Source organism: Puma concolor, chromosome B3 (genome assembly GCF_028749965.1).
Source record: "Puma concolor isolate L17-30 chromosome B3, mPumCon1.1.hap2, whole genome shotgun sequence".
NCBI classification, from domain to species: Eukaryota; Metazoa; Chordata; class Mammalia; order Carnivora; family Felidae; genus Puma; species Puma concolor.
In genome coordinates, this window is record NC_141672.1 from 76,731,142 (window position 1) to 76,749,655 (window position 18,514).

Sequence of the window (18,514 nt, forward strand, 5' to 3'; positions counted from 1 at the left end):
CTGGCCAATATGTCAAACAGGCTGAATTTCAAAAGAAGTGATGTGGGGGTCAGAGATCAGGTTTAGGGGTGAGGAGTGGATGTGTGTTTTGGAAGGGAGGGGTCTGGGAATTGTTAGAGGGCACCTGGGATTACTTTCCAGAAAGTGATACTGCTGCCCAGAGGTTGGGGGTATCAAGAATACAAACCAGCATTATGTTTTTGGCAGAAAGAGTACTTATCTTTTAAAGGTAAAAGGCCCCATATTCCAGCAACTAGGCTGACTCATTCCCATTATGGTGTTAAGATTTGGCCCCTTTTAATGGGGAGTGGGATCCGGTATAGTCACTATAAGAGAGGGATATACAGGGCTGCTAGAAGGTAGGGGATTCATTGGGAGGCGGAGTTGGCATAGTGTGGAACCCTCCCTCCCAAGTTTACGCTCTTTGGTGTGCAGAATACAGTGTAGGTGGTAGGGAATTTAATCCCCAGGACTAGTTTCCCGCAGCAGGAGATTGTGCTTCTGGCCAGGCCCCTTTTTTTTTCAAGCAAGCTGCAGGCTTCGCCTGGGCCCTAGAAACCGGATAGGCCTCTCCGTGCGTTCTCAACCTAACCCGCGGTGGCGGGGGAGGGGGAAGCTCTCTCTAGTCCCGCCCTTTGCGCTGTTTTGCGTCCTTGCGCCTTTGGTGAGTGGCAGTAGGGTTTAGCCAATGAGGACGTGGGGCGGGCGGGAGCATCAAGTTAGGTTGCGCAGGAGAAGGGGGGGAACTGGTGCTGGAGAGACAGCGAGAGGGGCGAACCGGCCCCCCACGGCCACTGCAGGTAAAGGCACCTCTCTTACCCCGCTGGGGTGAGGCACAGCTTCTTTTCTCCTTCAGGTTTTGTCGGGCCTCCCAGCCTGTAGCTTCCGCCCTAACATTGCTCCCACCCGGGCATCCACACCCCCCCTTCCCCCCCCCCCCCCCGCATCTTCCCGTCTTGGCCATCCCCACCCTGGAGGGCACCCCGCTAGCTCCCTCCGTCAAGTGCATGTACCTCATTTCCATTTTGGAGGCGCCAGTTGCCTGAAATCTCCCCCCTTTGCTGTATGGGCCTTCCTGGCACCAACCCCGGCAGTATGAGCAGGTAATGTACCCGGGTCCCCGCCACCCCCACCTCCAGTAGCGTTTCCCTCTCAATCAACCCCTCACTTCCTTACCTTTTTTCTTCTCTTCTTTCATAGGAGTACATAATTTTTATAGTTTCTCTTTTAACCCCTGAATATACGTACATGCTTTTAGCTTTCATAGTTGCCTATTTTACTTTCTTTCCCTGTTTATTCAGAAAGGCTCACTTTACCAGCCATGTTTGCCCCCAAATGTCTATACCTCTGATTGAGGTGCGAGTGCTTTTTCCTTCAGTAATTGGGAAAACAGAAACAGAGTAGCCACACATTTGGCATTGGGAATGGTGAAGATATAGAAGATGGCCTAGGATCCTGATCTTCTTGAGGAAATCTTTTGAGTGGCTCCAAGTTGAGAGCTCCATTTCTTAGGGTCTGTGTCCTTCCATCCTGATCCCTTGCTGACCCTAATTGTGATTACATTCACCTTGGATGCTTATTTCCCATTTCTTTATAAGATTTGAGACTCCTTGAGTCTTATAAATGTCTCCATGGTACAGTTTTTAAATTCTTCTTTTCAAAAATTACGTTGGTGATTTTCATTTTAGGCCTTCCGGTTATTTCAAGGGATTTCTCATTTAGATTGAGCTGCTTCTACCTATCTTGTGTTTCAATAACATGTGTATATGTCTGTCTTCAGCTGATCCTCTTGAAAGGATACAGTTTCCAATAACAACATTTGTACTTTGAAGTAAAATAGTTCTTTTCCAAATCTTTGAGCAGTCAAAAGGTTAACTGGGCATGGGTGCATATTACCCAAAAAAGGTCAGTATTTGTCACTGTGGCATTAGTTCATTATATTCTAAGAGGGTGGGCAGTACAGATAAGTCTGGAGAATGGATGTTTGTAGTTCATTTTATGTAATTTTATCTATTAGACAGCTAGACTAATCTCTGTTACAGTGTTTCTCATCCATCGTAAACAATAAATTATGATAAACTCCCTTTTGAGAGACCATAAGAAATCTTATCCTGCCAGAGAGATGTTTGGTAACCCTTCTAAACCAGGCATGCTTCTCCCATCACCCTCCCCCATCTCCCCATCCCCCGGTTGCCTTTTACAGATCTTCAGTGGCCAAGATTTTGTTTGGTTTTACTTAGTATACCTAAACAATGAGATGTGTTTTCCTCTTCTATTTGATAAATATAAAATTATGACATTGAGTACACATTTCCAAACTGCACATACTTTTCAGCCCCTAGTTGAGAATCACTGCTTTGTTGAAAGGTATGGGGAGATTGCAATGAAAAGTAGATAATAGTATGAAACAAAGTCCTTTATGATCAGACAAGGTGTTTTTGAAATGGGCCAGGAGAAGGAGACCTGTAAAATAAAAACAGGAGAGTTGAGACTCTGTAGATTCCTTAAAAAACAAAAACAAACCAAGAAGAGCTATAGTAAAGGTGATAAATCTGCAGAAGAACATCGGTTTATCCTTACTTCATGGAGGAGGAATAGTTGGAGGTGAAATGAAAGGCTATTGTATAAAGTATTTGTTTAGCATTAACTGACTTGTTATATGGAGATTATAGATAGGTAGCCTTGGATTCTAACTTACTAGCATGTTCCATTTCTCCCCAACTCCTACCCACCCCACCAAGGTTTCTGTCATTAGTTTAAAATTATAGTAAGTGATCGGGCGCCTGGGTGGCTCAGTCGGTTAAGCGGCCGACTTTGGCTCAGGTCATGATCTCGCGGCCTGTGAGTTCAAGCCCTGCGTCAGGCTCTGTGCTGACCGCTCAGAGCCTGGAGCCTGTTTCAGATTCTGTGTCTCCCTCTCTCTCTCTGACCCTCCCCCATTCATGCTCTGTCTCTCTCTGTCTCAAAAATAAATAAATGTTAAAAAATTAAAATTATAGTAAGTGATTAAGTGCAATCATCAAACTCTTGTCTTTCCTTTTGAGCATATACATATGTTTCTGTTTGGGGCAGTGATAGGCCAGGACCAGCTTTTCATTCTCGCTATGAAAAAAGGCTGATATGATTTCTTTATCTAGGCAGTTGTTTTACTGAGGGATATCTAAGTGCTTCGTGTATTTGAATGCTTAACATCTACTTATTGTTACTACCAGGATTTCAACCATAGAAAGAGAATTCATGTGATACATGAGCTTGGTAGAATAGACCAGATGTGGATATAGCCAGGATGACCCATGAAGTAGGAATAGATGGAGGGGTGAAGAAAATTAGAGGTATGTTGGGAGAAGGTTTCATCTTTTGAGAGTCAAGGACAACTTAAACATGGGAGTTAGAAAAGAAGCAGGAGACTAGGATTAAAAACATACATACAAGATGAATTAGGTCAGTAGAGGTGAGTTGATGTGACGGGACTGAGAAGTGGTGAAACTTGGTGGTGTGGCATTAAGTCATTGGTGATGTTTTTATTTTTGATTTTTTTAATGTTTATTTTTATTTTATTTACTTATTTTTAGTGTTCTATTTATTTTTGAGAGAGAGAGCTCACAAGCTAAGGGAGGGGCAGAGGGAGAGGGGGACAGAGAATCCAAAGTGGGCTTTGCACTGATAGCAGCGAGCCCAGTGTAGAGCTGGAACTCACAAACCATGAGTTCACTTTGGCTCATGACCTGAGCCAAAGTTGGTCGCTTAACTGACTAAGCCACCCAGGTGCCCCCTTTTTAAATTTTTTTAAAGTTCATTTATTTTGAGAGAGAGAGCATGAGCAGGGGGAGGGGCAGAGAGAGAGGAAGAGAGAGAGACCCAGGCAGGCTCCATGCTGTCAGTGCAGAGCCCGACACAGGACTCGATGTCACAAACTATGAGATGTTGACCCGAGCTAAAATCAAGAGTCAGGCGCTTAACCATATGAGCCACCCAGGCGCCCCACTGGTGATGTTTTTAAACTATTGGGCCCAGACTGAACGAGGGGAAGAAGAAATTTGGCTCAAAAATTGGGGATGGGGATAAATGACAAATGCACTGATTGACCTTTGAAAACTTATACTTGAGTTGTATGAGGGTAAGGAAATATTTCAGAAACTGTTAGCCTGCGTTTTTCCCATGAAAAAGGTGAGATTTCTGTCTGTGATTGAACTGCTGTGGAGGAAAGGAAGAGCATTTGGAGGAATAAATAGTAAGGAGTACTCCCTCTGCCTCAGTAAGGAGTACTGGAAAGGACAAAATTGCCCATGGAAGAAGAGGCAGTTTATAAACTTCTAAGTAGTGGAAACTTGTGTTATAGTTTTTATATGACACCTAACTGTTAGATTTTTTTTTAGTGCAACATCTGTGACAGTGAATAGGAGATGAAAGCTAGCAGCAAAGTAGGGCATAACTAGAAAAAAGCTGATGTAGTTAAAACTATTGAGTAGATTTTTATTAAATCAAGAAATACGTATAACTTTTCTGATTGTCATTTTGAGCAACTTTGGGACAGGCATTAAATAGGAGAGGCTGGAGTGAGTTGGTGGAATAGTTTAGCCAAAAGTAGGAAGTGATATGAATCCTGGGGGAGATGTGAAGGGTATACAATTACTGAAGCAAGGGAGATCTTGTTTAACATTGGTGGAGATGCCTTGTGTACACTATGATCAGTCTATTCTCTTTGTATCTGGGTTTCGGGGATATTTACCCACATTATATTGTTTTATAACAATAACTGGAATAAGTTGAGGGGAAAAATAGTTTGTGGGTTGTGTGGAAAATTCTTTAGTAAAGTCTACGTACTATGCCACTGACAAGTTTCTTCTCTGGTGTCTTTTAAAAGTTAAGACCGAAGGTCTTATCAAGCAAGGCTTTCCTGAATTGTCAAGTGTTGACATCATATACAAAGAACAAAGGCCAGTTTTTCATGCATTTTAGCTATATGGTTGATGTACTTACAATACCTTGCTTTAGTTGTAACCTATTCTAACGTTTTTATGAACTTAAATCCTCAGACTTGGATTTAGTAAACATGCTTTCAGTTATTTGTAGGACAGTTTTTCAAGACGGGGAAACTACTGTCTCCTCTTAGAATAGGGAGTACTATAGAATTTTTGTAAGGACTGAATGGTTCATTCCATATACGGCAAGCAAATATATTAATTCGTTAACTATTTTTTTGAGTAGCTACCATGTATGTGATATCCTCCTGGTTCTTTCGGGATCTGCAGATAAATAAGATGTGGTTCCTACCATCCGGGAACTTTTTGTCTCTTGGGGAAAGAGCAGCTGGGCTACCATGCAGGATTGTGCAGGGTGTGCATTGCACATATTCATTATCATCATTGATAACATGTTTAGTATGACAATTTCCAGCAGATGGCAGACAAGCATCTTAAGGAGCAGGCAGCTTTTTATAATTTGCACAAAGGAACATTTGGGCCTTTGGAGGATATGGGCAAGAGACTGGTCATTTTAGTTAACTATTAAATATAAGTGCTTTAAATCAGGTGCGAATAACACTGGTGGGTATTTAAGGAAGGTGGGAGGACCAAGTCATCACAGATTGCTTTGTGGTTAAAGGGGCAGAGGTTCAGGGTTCTTTTAGAGTAGAAGGAAGATCTTTGAAGGTGGGAAAGATTTCAGATGGGAGAGATGCTTGGGAGTGGGGGTGGGGTGTTCTAGGCAGAAGCTACAGCATAATAGGCAAAGTCATGCAGATAGGAATCACATTAGGGGAACTGTGTAGTCTAGTTGGCCTGGAATGTAGGGTGTATATAGGAAACGATGAGAGAGAAAGTTGGGAATATAAGTGGAACTAAAATGTACAATTCTTTGAGTTTTTTGCCAAAGAAGTTTTTGATCTTAAATATGAGAAAGGGGGGAAGGGACTTGAGAACAGAAATAGTATGCATAGATTGATATGTTAATTAGCACAAAGTTTGGGAAACTTCCTGGGTAAAATTACACTATAAGTGTAGCAAGATTATACTGTGAGCTTTAGTTAAAAGCGGTTATTTTTGCCAGTAGTAAGTAAAAGCATATAAAATACAAGGGAAATTTATGAAATACAATATATTCAGAAACCTTTATCTACATTCAGAATCCTTTATCTACATTCATTGAAATGTTGCTGGTATCTCGTAAAGCTCTGTCAACTTAACCTCAAATAGAAGGCGAATGAATGTTAAATTTCCTGATCTCTACCCAAGAATGATAATTATAAAGAAATGGACACAGACAGCAAAGCTCTTGACAGACAGAAACTTCAGAGTGTAGGTGTAAGCCCAAAAAGGGGGTTTTATTTCTTTTATAGATTTAGTTTGAAGCAAAAATGTGGGTGTTCTCTCTGCCGTGTCTTTGTCCTCAGATTACCTCACGTTTCCCTCTTTTCTTGTTCTGATGCCAGTTGATATAAAGGGTAGTACCTAAGAAGGAGAGATTTTCTTTGAGGGCGCCAACTTTGCTTATTTTTCATTTGTCTTCCTCACAACAGGAGTTTCACCATCTTCCTCTGAAGACCTAGCCACCTTGCTCCATGAAGGTCAGGACAATCTGACATGCACTTGTTTCTTGCCTCTTTTTACCTGAAGAGTAGTCCTCTTCCATTGTGTACATTTTTTTCTTAATAGGGGAGGGGAGGGGAGAGCCAGTACCCCCCCTCCCCTTCCCTCCCTAGACCTTGGGGAAGTACCCTCCATTGCTTTCCCAAGATGGCAGACCCCATCATGGATCTGTTTGATGACCCAAATTTATTTGGCCTGGACTCTCTGACTGATGACAGCTTCAACCAGGTCACACAAGACCCCATTGAGGAAGCCCTTGGACTGCCAAGCTCTCTGGACTCCTTGGATCAGATGAACCAGGAAGGTGGAGGTGGTGATGTGGGGAATTCATCAGCAAGTGACCTGGTCCCCCCACCAGATGAGACAGCCCCCACAGAACTTCCCAAAGAATCAACAGCTCCAGCTCCAGAATCTTTAACTTTGCATGATTATACCACTCAGCCCGTCAGCCAGGAGCAGCCAGCCCAACCTGTATTACAGACACCGACGCCAACATCAGGACTTTTGCAGGTCTCCAAGAGCCAGGAGATCCTGAGCCAAGGGAATCCTTTCATGGGTGTCTCTGCCACAGCTGTCTCTTCCAGTAGTGCTGGAGGGCAACCACCTCAGTCAGCCCCTAAGATTGTTATCCTTAAGGCCCCACCAAGCTCCTCAGTCACTGGTGCCCATGTGGCACAAATTCAGGCCCAAGGTATCACCAGCACAGCTCAGCCCCTGGTGGCTGGCACAGCCAATGGTGGAAAAGTTACTTTTACCAAAGTGCTAACCGGCACTCCCCTTCGACCAGGTGTTTCCATTGTCTCTGGTAATACAGTGTTGGCCGCCAAGGTCCCTGGGAACCAGGCTACTGTTCAGCGCATTGTCCAGCCCAGCCGACCAGTAAAGCAGCTGGTCCTACAGCCAGTTAAGGGTTCAGCTCCTGCTGGAAACCCTGGGGCCACAGGGCCCCCACTGAAGCCTGCAGTTACACTGACCTCTACACCTACCCAGGTGACTTGAGTGAAAGGGGGAGGTGAATTTTGGTTTAGTAGAGGGCCCAGCAACTGTGTGAGAAGAGAGCACATGAGACCAATCTCTAGAAAATCCTGTTTAAATTCTACCTTTGCTTTCTTTTTTTTTTAAAGTAAATGTTGACAACCCCGTATTTACTACTTACTAGATGAAAGCAGTTAATGTTAACATTTTTTGAGCTCTTATTACATGTTTACACTGTGCCTAGCTGGTGCTGAACAAGACAGACACAGTCCCTGTCCTTACAGAGCTCACGGTCTGCCAGGAAGGCAGACATTAAATAAGAATTCATAGTACTGTATAATATAAAGTTTTATGAGAAATATTGGATGCTGTGGGAACAGTCATTATTTATTTATATTTACAAGACTTAACAGAAGCTATGTATATGTTTTCCCTGTTCTTACTGAGATTGTCCTTTATCCAGTGAAAAGGCTTGTTTCTATTGTAAGAAAGTAGAGGTTGTAGCTTCTGAATAAAGGGCCAGATGAGTTTGTGGGGGAGGGGGTAGTATTAAGATAAGTAGGATCAGAGGAAAGAAGGTATGAGGAGGCTGGTTATAAAGACTTCGGTTCTAACAGACTGCCAAAAAATGGAGTGACTACCTTAGAAGATAGCCTTCTGTGAGGAGTTTGTCAAAAATAGGGCCTGACACCCACGGGGCAGAGGTGATAGAAGACTCAGTCAGGACAGCTAGGAGGATGGACAAAATAAAATGTACTCTGTCTTCTGACTCAGTTTTTATGGTTCTAGGATGAGGAAAATTGGTGTAAATATTTAAGAGTATACCATTCTTTAATGTCGTGCCTCTCTTGCAATTTCCTTTCTTCACTCTAGGGTGAATCGAAACGCATCACCCTGGTCCTCCAGCAGCCACAGTCTGGAGGTCCCCAAGGACACCGGCATGTCGTTCTAGGGAGTCTACCAGGCAAGATAGTGTTACAGGGCAACCAGCTGGCAGCCCTGACTCAAGCCAAGAATGCTCAGGGGCAGCCCGCCAAAGTAGTAACTATCCAGCTGCAGGTGCAACAGCCACAGCAGAAAATCCAGATCGTACCACAGCCTCCATCATCGCAGCCTCAGCCACCGCCACCACCCTCCACCCAGCCAGTGACACTCTCCTCTGTGCAGCAGGCTCAGATAATGGGGCCGGGACAGAGCCCAGGGCAAAGACTTTCAGTACCGCTCAAGGTGGTGCTGCAGCCACAGGTGAGACTTCCACAGGGAGCAGGGAGGACCAACCTCCTGGCCCCTTGCTGTCACCCTCCACAACCACTCATTGTTGAATGTGGGGTCACTCTAGAGTCACGCCTCTGAACTGAAATGCAGTCTTTTATTCCTTTTACCAGTGGAAACTTTCTTTTAATTATGTCATGAAAAGATTTGAGGTTATTGTTGGGTTCGGGTTAAGAGATGATTTGTCTAATATAAGTCTTTGAACTGTTTTATTTACAATCTTTTCCTACTATTGTGGAGTAAAAATGAATGGCAATGTTCTTTCATTTAAAAGTTGTTTTAAAGAGGCCAGGTGATTGTCACTCCTCCCTCCCTCACCTCTCCCACCTCCCCCACCTCCAGAAAGGTAAAGGTAGGCCAAGAGTAGAATTTGATTTTTTTTACTTTTGGTCTAGTGATTAGTATTGGTTATATTGTTGGAAAATTTTCTAGAATAATGGAGATGGGTATTGATATTAGAAGCATGTCTAAAGGATATTGAAATTTGGCATAATTCTTGCCTTTTCTCATCTCTTTCCCACTAAAAAACACCTTTGTTTGTTTGTTTAAATGTGTCTAGGTTCAGTCAGACTTGGTCTGAATCTGGTTCTTGAGGAATTAGAGATCAAAAGTTTCTAGCCTATCTGCTTTAGAGCTGGATTTTATTTAGGCCATGTAGCTACAAGCATGTTGAAATTTTAGTGTCTTTATTTCTGTAGGCTGGTTCTTCCCAAGGGGCCTCTTCTGGGCTGTCCGTAGTTAAAGTTCTAAGTGCCAGTGAAGTGGCAGCTCTGTCTTCACCAGCAAGCTCTGCTCCTCATACGGGGGGCAAGATAGGAATGGAGGAAAACCGCAGGCTGGAGCACCAGAAGAAGCAAGAGAAGGCAAATCGGATTGTAGCAGAGGCTATTGCTAGGGCCCGTGCCCGGGGTGAGCAGAACATACCTCGAGTCCTAAATGAGGATGAGTTGCCCAGTGTTCGGCCTGAGGAAGAAGGTGAAAAGAAACGCAGGAAGAAGAGCAGTGGGGAGAGGCTCAAGGAAGAAAAGCCAAAGAAGAGCAAAACATCGGGTACCTCCAAAACTAAGGGCAAGAGTAAGCTGAAGTGAGTACAACCCTCTGCTTTTTTGTTGGGGCCTTTGAGGGCAGTGTACTTGTTTTTAAATGAAAATTAAGGTTTATGTTTATTATTGTTTATTTATTTTTGAAAGAGAGAGTGCAAGCTGGAGAGGGACAGAGAGAGAGGGAGACACAGAATCCGAAGTAGGCTCCAGGCTCTGAGCTGTCAGCACAGAGCCTGATGTGGGGCTCGAACCCATGAACCGCGAGATCATGACCTGAGCCGAAGTGGGACACTTAACCTACTGAGCCACCCAGGCACCCCCAGCGCACTTGTTTTTAAATTAGTTGCTAGAGCATGTGACTCTTGATCTCGGGGTTATAAGTTTGAACCCCCGCATTGGGTGTAGAGATTACATTAAAGAAATCTTTAAAATAAACAAATAAGTAACTAAGTAAGTAAGTAAGTTACTGTTGAGAGGAACTACTTGTATTTAGCAGCTACATAGTTCAAGGTAATCTGTTTGTCATAGAGGATAATAAGGCCTTTCTTTTCTCTGTCCCAATGCTTTTATGATTTGTTAAACAGAAATTTGCAAATTAGCGTATTTTGAAAGAGAAACACCAAGGCACAGGAAAGATAGCCAACTATTGTGTTGGGAGTTATGTTAAAAGTTGACTATGTTTGTATATGTCTTCCTGATGTTATATCGCTGTGGTGTGAGATTTCTCACTATCCCCCCTACCACCCACATCAGTAAAAGAGCTGCTGGAGATGTAGCTGCCCTGTTCTTGCATCTCATCTGTGAACTAGAGAAGATTTCAGCAACGAGTGTCAGCCTGAAGCAGTGTTGTCAGAACCAGGGCTTGTCACGTTTGAGCGTCCCCTCTTTCTCATCCATGTCTTGTAGCCTCATTCCTTTCTCCCTAACTTCTACCCCTGGGAGCCTTCAGGCTTTGTGGTGGAATTACAATAATGCTTTATATTTGCAGAAGATTTTTCAGCTTTTAAGAAAAAATTCATGTGTCCTATCTTAGTTCATCCTCAACAACTGTCAACCAGGTATTCTCATCAGTGTTTATTGTATAAATAAGGAAGCTAATGCCCAGCTAGTGACAGAACTGAACCTAAAAGTGAGGCCTTGCAGTTCTTGGCCCAGTATTTATTCCACTGTCTTAGCCACCTTTCTTCAGGTATTTTTGAGTACAGTAGTAGCAAGGATTTGTCACATCTGATGTAAAGGTCAGCCCGTGGCTTAGATACCCCAATATCTTCTTTTTTCAGACACCTTGCTCAATAGCTGTGTGTCCCCTCAACTGAAGAGCTAGACACTTCTATCAGGAAGTTTCATTCATATACGATGGGTTAGGTTAATTACATTTTTTATCTCCTAAATGAATTTGGCCCTTACTGAAAATGAATTTGGTTTTTCCTTTTTTAGCACCATCACCCCTGTGGTGGGTAAAAAGAGAAAGCGTAATACTTCATCTGATAATTCAGATGTAGAAGTCATGCCTGCCCAGTCACCCCGGGAAGATGAAGAAAGCAGCATTCAGGTAAAAGGATCCCAAATGAACTTAGTAGATAAATCATGTTTAATTCTGGCAGACAAACCAGGAATAGATACGAGAGACTATGAGCCTATGTACATTTTAAGAATTTTTCTATAAGAGAGGTAGGCCTAAAAGGTAAAAGAGGTGGGGCCTGGTCATGGTCGTCTCTTTTAAATGTTGAGGTTTTTTTAGCTAAAAAGCAATTACTATACAAATAACAATACTCATTTCCAAAATTCTAGTGTTGCAAAAACTAAGCAAGTATGAAATAATGTGCATGGTTGTTGTTATGGCTCTGTCAGTACTTTGGTTTCTCTTAGAACTGTCCATCTATCTATTTGCCTTACCTTTTCTACACTTCAGGGTTCTGACTCTCTGAACTGGGTGCTTAGGCACAGTGTTTTTTCCTACCTTTTGAAGATGACAAACATTGAAAGAAAATAAAAGAAGCTGGACCAGAAGCTGGACTAAACTTAGTCTTCTGTCTCTCATTGTTGCTTTACGGTACCACCTTTGGCTCTAGTTTCCAACCATACAAAGAACCTGGTATTAAGATTTGGGAGACCCATGGTTCTTCTAAGTAGCACTGTGGGCCTGGCAGATTTACTTAGCTTCTATGTCTGTGTCTGAATTTTTCCTTAGTAAATGAAGGTTTGGACTAAACGAACCTTAAGTGCTTCTCTAGCTGTTAATATTTATAAATGCATACCTTCTTTCTTGATACACGTTCAGTACATTGGCTAACTGATACCTGGGTTTTTCTGGGGAAATTAACATGTGAGAATAGCTAAGAAATTATTGAAAAGAAAATTGAGGCAAAAATTAGCTTTAACAGACATTAGAGCATATTATGATATAATAATTACTAAGAGTTTGGAATCAGAGAAGAAATAACATTAATAAAGATAATAGAGGGGCACCTGGGTGGCTCAGTTGGTTAAGCTTTCCTGCTTCGGCTCAGGTGATGGTCTCAGTGGTTGTTGAATTCGAGCCCTGCATCAGGCTCTGCACTCTCAGCACTGAGCGCGCTTCTGATTCTCTCTCTGCTCCTTGCTCGTGCACTCTCTCTATATCTCTCTCTCTCTCTCCAAAATAAATAAATAAACATTTAAAATAAAGAGAATAGAGTCTAGAAATAGATTCAAATGGTTATGAGAATTTAGTATATGAATTTAAATGCCATTTTAAATCAGTGGAAAGAAAAAAATATTAAATTATGTTAGAACAACTGGAAAAAAAATTAGGGGAAAAAAAACTGATTTCTTGTGTCATTCCTCAAACAAATACTAGTTTAATCAAAGGTCCAAATGTAAAACTTGAAATCATGAACTTTTTATAAAACATGGATGGATTTTTAAAATAATTATCAAGTAAAGTAGATCTTTGTAAGGGGGCATTAAAATTCATAATTCATAAATGGAACATTTATTTGACTATATAAAAATTATACGTGTGTAACAAATAATTCTACAAATAATGTAGTGGCTAAGAGCATAAACTCTGGAGCAAGAATTCCTCGATTCTCATCTTAACTCTACTAATATTGTCACTTCAGGCAAGTTTATTTAACCTCTTGGTGCCCCAATTTCCTTATTTCTAAAATGCAAGTAATAATGCCTACCAAGTAGAGTTATTAGGAGTATTAAATGTAAGCATTTATGAAGGACGGAGAACAGTGCTTAGCTCATGGTAAGAGAGTATAGAAAGAGTTATGTATGTGTATGTTAAATAAAGGGCTAAATTAAAAAAATAAAGGCAAATCGTTGTAATACAAGAAATACAAAATTTTAAAGGTGGTGGATTAGTTTGCTAGGGTTGCCATGATAACATACCACAGACTGTGTGGCTTAAACAGTAGAAATTTATCCTCTCACGATTCTGAAGGCTTAGAAGTCCAAGATCAAGGGGTCGGCAAGTTTGGTTACCTTTTAAGACCTCTTTCCTTGGCTCCTAGATGGCTACTTTCTCACTGTGTTCTTACCTTGTCTTTTCTTAGTGCCTAAATCCCTGGTGTCTTTCCATGTGTCCAAATTTCCTCTTCTACGGATGTCAGTCGAGTTGAATTAGGGCCCACCCTGTCAGTCTCATTTTAACTTACTTCTCTAAAACTCTTGTCTCCAAATACAGTCACATTCTGAGGTGTACTAGGGATTAGGTTTTCAACATAAGAATTTTGGGGGATATAATTCAGCCCATTATAAATGGTAATGCCAGTGTTGGCAGTGGACTTAAGGAACAGCAAGCAGCTGATGGGAGTGTTGAAACAATCTTTTTGGTGAGTCATTGTTTCAGTATGTAACAATTTGAAATGTCAATGCCTTCTGACTTGGTGATTCTGCATCTAGGAAACTCAAAAGTATGTAATGATGTATGTGTATCATAGCAATATTTGCAATAGCAGAAATGTCCAAAAATTCACTGTCTGTGGTGGAGAAATAGTTAATAAAATTCTGAAAATCCATGCACTAGAACACTACATGGCAGGGAGCCTGGGTGGCTCAGTCAGTTGAGCATCCGACTCTTGGTTTCGGCTCAGGTCATCATCTCACAATTTCATGATATTGAGCCCCGTGTCGAGCCCATGCTGTGCGCTGCCCACATGGAACCTGCTTGGGATTCTCAGCCCCTCCCTCACTCAGGCTGTCTCTGTCTCTCTCAAAAAAAAAAAAAAAAAAAAAAAAAAGAATACTACCTGGCAATTAAAAACAATGAAATAGAGGGGCGACTGGCTGGCTCAGTCAGTAGAGCATGTGACTCTTGATCTTGGGCTCTTGAGTTCAAGACCCACTTTGGATGTAGAGATTACTAAAAAGAAAGAAAGATAAATAAAGCATTAAAAAAATAAAGGGGCACATGGGTGGTTCAGTCAGTTAAGCATCTGACTCTTCATTTCAGCTCAGGTCATGATCCCAGGATCGTTAGATTGAGCCCTGTGTCGGGCTCCGTGCGGAGCATAGAGCCTGTTTGGGATTCTCTCTCTCCTTCTCTTTCTGCCCCTCCACTGCTTGTGCGTGCACTTGGCTTCTCTCTCTTAAGATAAAATAAATATTTAAAAATAAGATAAAAACAATGAAGTAGAGTAGGTGTGCTTATTGTGGAAAACTCTCCATATTAAATGAAAAAAAAATCTAGGTGTAGAATAATATATATACTCTCTCTTTAATAACATTTAAAGAGTGTGTGTGTATGTGTGTGTGTGTGTATGTGTGTGTATACAAATAATACATGTTTATACATCCATTTTTTTTTTCCTGGAAGGATGCACAAATATTTTTAGGAGAATGTTGAAGAGTAGGTGGGTCATGATTACCGTGCTCTCATTTTTGTACGTTGGAACTTTTAAACCTCATGACCATTTGCCATTTTGTTTTTTAGGTTAAAAAAATATATATGTGAGAAAAATTACAGTAGGGCACAGAAGTAGACACTATGAATATCTCCCAGTCTAGACCCCAGCCTCACAGTCCCCCACTTCTCTTCCCCAGAGGTAACCTCTGTTACCAATATTTTGTGTATCCTTCCAGAAATATTCTTTACTTTCATGAACATTACTTCCACTAATAGGGAATATTGTATTTATATGTACTTTTCTATACAGTCCTTATTTTCTCCAACAATATATCTTGGAGATTATTCTTCATCAGGAAAGATCAATCTAGCCCACCTTCTTTGTATTATGAAAATTTGAAATGTACACCAGAGTAGAGAGGTAATTTAATGAAGTCCTGTGTTCCACCACCCCAAAAATTCTCTTGTACTCACTTCAGTTAGGCTACCCTCTTCCCATAGGCAACCATTGTTCTGATTTCTCTTTACCATAGATTAAACTTAACCTATTCTTGAACTTCATGTAAACAGAATGACATAGTATGATTCCATTCTTTCAGCATAATGTTTATCCATTCTTCTATTGATGGGCATTTGGGTTGTTTCTGTTTGGACCTGTTGTGAATAAGGCTGCAGTGAACAGTCTTAGTCGTACTTTGTGGACACAGGTTTTCATTTTTCATAGCTAAATCTAAGGAATAGCATTGATAGACCAGAGGGTAGTTATACATATAAACGTATAACTTTGTAAGAATCTGTCAACTTTTTTTAGTATTATTTTATTTTACATTTATTTTTGAGAGACAGAGAGAGTGTGAGTAGGGGAGGGGCAGAGAGAGAAGGAGACACAGAATCCAAAGCAGGCTCCAGGCTCAGAGCAAGCTGTCAGCACAGAGCCCGACACAGGAGAGAGAAAATCCCAAGCAGGCTCAGCACTATAGGGCTCGAACCTATGAACCATGAGATCATGACCTGAGCTGAAGTCAGACCCTTAACTGACAGAGCCACCCAGGCGCCCCAAACGTCTGCCAACTTCTAAAGTGATTGTGTCATTTTACATTTTCACCACTAATGAGAGTTCCAGTTCCACATCTTCAGTATTTGGTGTTGTCAACTACCCCATTTTTTTTCTTTTTTTCTTTAAAACAGAGAGTGGGTGCAGTGTGAGAGTGGGGAGGGGCAGAGGGAGAGAGAGAATCTTAAGCAGGCTCCATGCTCAGTGCAAAGCCCAACATGGGACTTGATCCCACAACCCTGGGATCATGACCTGACCTGAAATCAAGAGTAGGACACTCAACTGACTGAGCCACCCAGGCGCCCCTACCCCATTCTTTTTCTTTTTCTTTTTCTTTTTTTTCTTTTTCTTTTTCTTTTTCTTTTTTCTTTTTTTCTTTTTCTTTTTTTTATTTTAAAACATATTTATTTTGAGAGAGAGAGAAAATGTGCACATATGCATGTACGATTGTGTGAGCAGGGGAGATTTTTAAAATTTTATCTGGAGAGAAAGAGAGTGTGTGTGTGCTTGTGCATGGGGGAGGGGCAAAGAGAGAGAGAGAGGAAGAGAGAATCCCAAGCAGGCTCTACGCTGTTGGCGCAGAGCCCAGTGCGGGGCTTGATCCCAGGAACTTCAAGATCATGACCTAAGCTGAAATCAAGAGTCAGACACTTAACCAACTGAGCCCATTCTTTTTAAATAGTTCTATAACAGTGGCGTCTAGGTGGCTCCGTCAATCTTGGATTTTGGCTCAGATCATGATCTCACGGTTTGTGAGTTCGAGCCCTATAGTGAGTGCTGAGCCTGCTTGGGATTTTCTCTCTCCTCCTCTTTCTGCCCCTCCCCTCCCACCCTCAAAAAAAAAAAAAAAAAAAAAAAAGAAAGAAAAAACCTTAAAAACAGTAAATAGTTGTGTAGCATTCCAGTTTGACTGTACTGTAATTTGTTTAACCAGTCCCCTATTGATGAGCATTTAGGTTTTCTCTGCTCTTCTACTACCACAAATAATGTTACAAAGATTTGTATACATGTTCAGATTTATTTGTAGGCTAATACCTTTGAAGTGGAATTGCTGGACCAAAAGGTAGTTTCAGATTTTCTTTTATAGAGGTTATGTCCATGTGCATTCTCACCGAGTTCCTCTTTCAATATTTGATCAGACTTTCTGATTTTTGCCAGTCTGTTAGGTGAAAAAAAAAAAGTATCTCCGTTTAGTTTTCAGTTGTAATTGTTTTATTATTATGAGTGTGAGCATCTTTTTACATTTAAGACCTTTTTTTTCCACTGTATCCATGTTATTTGCCTATCTTTCTGTTGTGTTATGGATCTTTTCTTAGTTACTCAAAAGAACTCTGCTTAGGATATGTATCATGTGATGTTTTCCTCCTCAATTCATTATTTGTCTCAGCTTTGTTACGATATTATATAAATATCTTAAATTTTGCAAGGTCAAATTGATCAATTTATTAGAAACACCTTCCCTACTACAGGATTATTAAAAAATTCTTCTTCATTTTCTTTCAGAAATGTTACGTCTTTTCTGGGGTGCCTGGGTGGTTCTGTCATTTCAGCATCCAACTCTTGATCTCAGCTCAGGTCTTGATCTCAGGGTCATGAGTTCAAGTCCCATGTGGCGGGGGTGGGGGAGGAAGCTTGAACTTAAAGAGAAAAAGAAATGTTATATCTTTTCTTTATAAGATTTTTAAGGTCTTTTAAATCTTTTATCTTTATGTAATTTAGTTTCACCCTCTAGATGGATGGCCATTTGTTTCCATTCCCATTTATAGAATAATCTACTTTTTCCTCACTCATTAGAGGTGCTATTTTTATTATGTTCTAAATCCACAAAAGTATTTTAGTCTATATTTGGACATTATTTCATTGACCTGTTTGTCTTGGAGAGGTACCAACCTTTGTTAATTAGTATAGCTCTGTATTGTCCTTAAAATCTGGTAAGGCCAAGCACACTTTTTAAATTTTTTCTGGTTATTCTTAGATGTCTTTTTCTTTCTTTGAATTTTGGGATCAGCTTATCTAATTAAGAAGTTTTATTTTGTCCAATTTATGTAATTAGAATTGATTCTTCTTATTCCAGAACAATGTATTTTACTATTTATTCAAGTCTTTTTTAAGTCCTCTGGGAGTGTTTTAAAGTTTTTTACATATAGATTTTATATATTTCTTACTAAACTTAATTGTTTAGATAAATAATCTTTTTGTTTTCATATATAGCATATTTTCTTTTATATATTTTATGGCTCAGTCTATATAAGAATGATATTGATTTTTTAAAATTGGTGTTATTCCAGGGAAGTTTGCTCAATATCAGTAGTTCGACATCTGATAATTCATTTAATTCTTCTGGGTTTTTCAGGGGTATAGTCATGATTGAAAAATAATAATTTTATCTCTCCATCCTTCCAGTTTTTTATCATGAGCTATAAAGTATTACTTAAAAAATGTTTTGCTCAGCCACTTGAAAGAGTAAGGTAAATCTAAATGTATCGATACAGAAAACATCTTTAAGAAATATTATTAACAGAAAAGTGGCAGAACAATACTATAATCATCACATGGTATGATTCTATTTATTAAAACAAAAAAACCTAGAATGAAAAGAAACAAAAACTAGAAACCAAACATTCTTGCATCTTTGCACTTCAGGTTTGCTCCTTGTGGAAAGTACATTGTATCTTGCAGGTTGAGTCCTGTTGCAGTTTATTAGAGCTTCTTGCCAGTAGTACCCAGGTTACTTTCAGGTGGATTC

At 40.6% G+C, this 18,514-nt stretch overlaps 1 protein-coding gene across 7 annotated transcripts in view; it reads left to right on the forward strand.

Annotated features, from left to right (window-relative positions):
* The window catches only part of CHD8 (chromodomain helicase DNA binding protein 8), a 62,046-nt gene that overhangs the window by 13,406 nt on the left and 30,126 nt on the right, over positions 1–18,514 (forward strand). For 3 of the 7 annotated variants that reach the window (XM_086710183.1, XM_086710187.1, XM_025920053.2), the window contains exons 2-5: positions 6,518–7,577; positions 8,436–8,807; positions 9,533–9,918; positions 11,315–11,429. In XM_086710183.1, the coding sequence (XP_086566309.1) occupies positions 6,735–7,577; positions 8,436–8,807; positions 9,533–9,918; positions 11,315–11,429 (1,716 nt within the window). In that variant the 5' untranslated portion in view covers positions 6,518–6,734. Of the gene's footprint in view, positions 1–719; positions 801–965; positions 1,104–6,517; positions 7,578–8,435; positions 8,808–9,532; positions 9,919–11,314; positions 11,430–18,514 lie in introns of those variants that run through there. The other 4 variants (XM_086710185.1, XM_086710189.1, XM_086710186.1 and 1 more) reach the window with 4 other exon arrangements.